Source organism: Mustela erminea, chromosome 14 (genome assembly GCF_009829155.1).
Source record: "Mustela erminea isolate mMusErm1 chromosome 14, mMusErm1.Pri, whole genome shotgun sequence".
Classification (NCBI taxonomy): domain Eukaryota; kingdom Metazoa; phylum Chordata; class Mammalia; order Carnivora; family Mustelidae; genus Mustela; species Mustela erminea.
In genome coordinates this window covers 21,619,279-21,624,275 of record NC_045627.1, presented here as the reverse complement: position 1 = coordinate 21,624,275, position 4,997 = coordinate 21,619,279, and the positions used below count along the sequence as shown (strand labels likewise).

Genomic DNA, 4,997 nt, shown 5'->3' with positions numbered 1-4,997 from the left:
GAAAGCAGAACTTTAAACATAAAAATGAGAACACAGCACTTGAAAGCTTTGTTGATGTTGGTATTCAAAGACAGAAATTCGTGACCAAATGTACCTAGCAAATGATGTGCTTATCCCTTTGAAAGGCAATGTTTTGTGTGGCAGAGAAGGGACTAAATTATCTCATATTTGGCTTAAAATGAGAAATGACTAGAAGACAGCCAGTTATTTTGTAGTTCACACTTTAGGGCGCAAAGAACTAAAGGCTCTCCTTTCAGAACTTTCCCACTGGACATCCTGTTCTCCTTTATGGCCGCGTCTATGTTTTCCCCTAGAGATTCCTTTGTCTTGTGATATTTCTTTGCCACTGCTGGTTTCTGGTTCCATATACCTATGTCTGGAGAGGGAATCAATGCTACTGTATTGAGGAGAATTTCTAGCTGGACTTGCACCCTGCATTTTTTTTTTTTTTTGCATTGAGTTGAACCACATTTTATTTTCAATCTAGCAGCTCTTGAGTATGAGAATTTCTCCACCATGACAAAGAATAGCGGCAACTTAGTGGACGAGATGGTAGCACATTCAGGGTAAAGAAGAAGATGATTTCACTGTAACGAGATCTAACCCCTTCCTTTCCATATGCTGTGGACCCCTGGCAGCACGATCTCCAGCAACACCAGGGCCATGAAGAATGGTACAGGGTGTCAGTGTAGGATTTTTGGATTAAAATCCCGACTATTACGTATCTCTGTCTCTGGGGAAGTTCTGAAATTGCTCTGTGAGGATACATTTTTTTTTCTTCCATAAAATGGAATTAATAGATGAATGGCGCACCGGCCTCATAGGTTTGCCATGAGCGAAGTTCGGACGTCTTTCTTGGTGGGTAAACACTTCATACATGTTATCAGTCATTACCATCTTTTTTTTTTTTTTAATGACTATGTAACCTGATAGTCAAAAAGACTTATCTTTTTATTTTTAAAGTTTATTTGACAGGTCACAGAGAAAGAGAAAGAGAGAGGGAGGAGAGAGGAGGAAGCAGGCTCCCCAATGAGCAGAGAGCCAGATGTGGGGCTCGAACCCAGGACCCTGGGATCATGACCTGAGCCGAAGGCAGAGGCTTAATCAACTGAGCCACCCAGATGCCCCAAGACTTATCTTAATAAAGAGTACACTTATCATGATAAGTACTATGTAATGTACAGAATCATTGAATCACTATACTGTACACCTGAAACTAACATTGTATGCTAACCATACTGGAATTAAAATAAAAAACAATAAAAAAAGTCTCATCAAAGAGCAATGTATGATCAACATAGTGCCGGGAAGCCCTGTGAGATAGAATTAATTTCCACATGTAAGAGATTCAAGCATCCCAAACTAAGTATCAGCGTCACCTTTAACAAGAAACCAGATTTGGGATAATGAAAATTTCACTATTAGTTTCACAAAGCAATTAAAATGTTCCAGAAGTTTATTCATTATTTAAGAAAACGCTAGTGAGGGCGCCTGGGTGGCTCAGTTGGTTGGACGACTGCCTTCGGCTCAGGTCATGATCCTGGGGTCCCGGGATCGAGTCCCACATCGGGCTCCCAGCTCCATGGGGAGTCTGCTTCTCCCTCTGACTTTCTCCTTGCTCATGTTCTCTCTCACTGTCTTTCTCAAATAAATAAATAAAATCTTTAAAAAAAAAAAAAAAGAGAAAAGAAAAGGCTAGTGAATCCAGTGGCATAAAGCCAGAGAGAAGAGTGGAGAGAATGGGAAAAAACTAAGTAGCTATAAACTATCAGTGAAGCAACCTTAAAAGCTAGAGTAAAAAGAATAGGATGGTAAGAGCGAAAATCTCACTACCAAGTTTACTAAATATGCAGAGAGGTAATTCGAGGCTTATTTTACCTATGGATCATGTTCTGGGTATACCAGTCTGGGTATACCAAACCAGGATTCCTTCAGGAGAGATGTACAGTTACGGTTTAAATCTCGTCCAGCTAAGGAACAACGATAATTTCCCACAATCACACCATCCGGATTCAGCATGGGTACCACCTTGAAGATGAAAGTGTCCCGAAGCAACTGCGCATCGCTCGAGTTTCCTAAAATATAATCCAGGAAGCCTTTCATGATCCAAGAGCTGTTGGTTTCTCCTGGATGGACCCTTGCAGTCAGAATCACAGCCTTTCGCTTTCTTGAGTCTGTGTTCTTCAAGGGAGTGGTGATCGTTAATACATACACCATGTTCCTAGCCATTGTGTGGCACAAGACATGTATTTTACAAAACTTGGACCGTACGGAGTCGTGATTGATAGCAGAAAGGTATTCTTGCAGGTTGGTGTAAGTATATGGGTAGCAGTGAGCAAAGTAGCAGGTGTCTTTGTTGTGTGAAAATTGAAATGTCCATGTGAGAGAGAAATAATGATGCCCCTCTTGTCCCTGGTTGTTCCTGTAATACTTGATTTGGTCTCCTATTCTCTGCCAGCCAATATTATGAGTCTTGGCTTCTTTTTCAGAGTAAAACAGTGGGCGCATACCCTGATTGTAAAGACTAGCAGGCTTAGTGAAATTGATGATAGTGAATCTGTAGACTATTCCTGCTTGGGTATTAGTGACTTGGAAATAGTACCACTGGGTGTGTTTATTTGTGAAGAGGTCAGGGCGCAGGGTCAGCTGGTACTCATATTCTGCCCATCTTCAGCTAGATAATACAGTGTTTTCCTTGGAGTTTGGATAAAGGGGTTCCATCTCTAGGCCTGTTGGGGTGTACACTGGCTCAGGAAAAGAAGGAGTCCAATCGATATGCTGGACCTTTTCATCAATGACCTCACAGTGGTATGGCCACCGTGTTGGGCTCAGTGGACCAGAAGAAGAGACACCATATAAATCTCGTGGTTCACGAAGACGTGGCACCCATCTCCCTAGTTGATATTCCAATAGTATCTGAGTAGTTCGGGGGAAAAATGGGTCACTAATAGAGTCAGCTGTTAAAAGTGCACACTGGTGGATATCTTCGCTTACGAATTTCATGAAGTTATCCTCATCTGATTCATCATCACTGATCGTTCTGTCTGAATAGTCTTCCTTTTCTGAATCTTCTGACATTTCTTCCAATGTCTGGCTTGAAATTTATTATGTAGGTAGGTCAGGCAACAGAGAAGACACCTCCTCCAGTATTAAGAGACTTCAGTCTCAACCCCGGGATCACCACAACCCCAAGTCTGGAAAACTTGGCATAAAGCCTGACTCTGCTTCCTTGCGAGGCACAGCAGCGCGCTGACCTGCTGTCATGGAGAAGCTGGGCTTCAGGAGAGCCGCGCACACACATTGGCTAACGGGCGCTTCCCGGGTAGCTTCCACATCTGCGGCAGAAGAGGCAAAAGCAGACGCTTCCAAGCCCAGCTGCGCGGGGCAGGCGTGCGGCCAGGCACGGTCACTTTCTCGGTGGGGAGGGCTGAGCACTTTCAAGCCGCAAGTCGGGTCGGTAAGCTGCTGCTCCCACCCTCACTTCTGGAGCCGGCAATATGGGGAGGAGCTCATTTTCTGGAACGCGCGGTCGCTTCGGGCAAGGGGCGTCCGGTGTGCGATGTCTTCTCCCTCTCCACCGCCTTGGCCGGGCCCTCGCCCCCACGCCGAGTCCTCTGGCCTGGCTGGTCGTCCCGCAGCGGTCCTACCGGAGATACCCAGAGTCTCTCAGTCATTACCATCTTGAAGAAGGTCACCTGCGTGACAGCATACATCCACTTCCCAGGGTGGTACCCAGCTCCGTGAGGACCTCCTCAGCGGGCACACTATATGAATCCCCATTCGCCTTTTCTCTCGAGTGGCCCGTGGGCTCCTGCCCGAGTCTCACTGACGTCCACTCATCTAGTATCTCTGCTTTTCAGAATTTCTTTATTCTTGATTCTCTTCTTCTTCCTCCAACATGGGCTTCTGCCCTGGGACAACCTTAAAAATAATCTGGTTGTTAAGAAAGTTTCCTGATTCCACCTTAGAGGCTCTCTAACTTCAGGTCCCCACCCCACCCCCCCCACCCCCCCACCCCCGCCTCTGAGCTATATCTGTCAACGCAGAATGGTACACACATATTCATTCTCTTTTCTTCTATTTATAGTCTCAAAATAAGCTTCCATGTTACTCATAGAAATGCTTTCTTTCACATCCTCCTGTTCACCCAAGAGTCTTTTCCCAATGTTAAAAACACAGAGAACGTGCATGGCTGACCAAAAGATTTCTCCTCTAAAATAACTTAGCATTGCATGTAGAGAATTATAGCCATTGCCTTGGTCTTCTTTTTAGATATTACGATTGAGGTTAGAACTTGAAGTGTTTTCCACCGGCATTCCTCGATGTCTTCTCCTAGGAACCTCACAAGTAAATCATCGAGCATGAAGTTCACAAGATTATTAGACATCTGGTTTTGCAGGGCAGCTAAGAAGCCCAGAGAATACATGTGTCCTAACCATAGGGTGCTTTGTGCTTCAGTCTGATCACACAGCTATGAGAAAGACTTTGTTTACCTCCCCACCGAGTCTACTAGTCTCTCTCATCCGTTAATTTGCACTCAGCGGATAAGTGGATGCCAAGTCAGAAATCACCATGAATAAAACATGGTCGCAGTTAACTGTTTTTATTGTGACTGACATCACTCCACAGGTTGCTGGTAAATATTAATTTTATTGCAGAAAACTGCCGTGTTGAAAATTGTCCTCTTGGTGCATCCTGAATGGCTTTCCAGTTGAAACCTAATTCCTCTAATGTCCCATTCCAGTTGTAAACAGTGGTGCACCTAGTTTCAAATCTAGCCCTAAAATGGGGAAGCTTGTCCCTAAAGTATTTATAAGTGCCCTGGAGGGGACAAAGGCTATACTTTCAAAGAGGAAATTATTTGTATTTGTCAGTCCAGCCCCAGACAATAGGGGAAGTGTTATTTGTGCAAGCTGTTCCAACGACAGGTGGTCAGCTCTACCTTATTAATTTAATGTCCATACAATTAGAGCTGCAATAGAGCATCCTACAATTTA

The 4,997-nt window shown here is 44.3% G+C and overlaps 1 protein-coding gene across 1 annotated transcript; it reads right to left on the bottom strand.

Moving 5' to 3' along the window:
- Positions 1-1,686: 1,686 nt before the first annotated feature.
- Positions 1,687-3,212, bottom strand: LOC116573021 (cytosolic carboxypeptidase 3-like). The gene is given in 2 exon segments (XM_032312620.1): positions 1,687-1,910; positions 1,912-3,212. Coding segments are annotated over 2 exon segments (1,203 nt in total). The 5' UTR covers positions 3,079-3,212; the 3' UTR covers positions 1,687-1,874.
- Between the last annotated feature and the right edge of the window lie 1,785 nt (positions 3,213-4,997).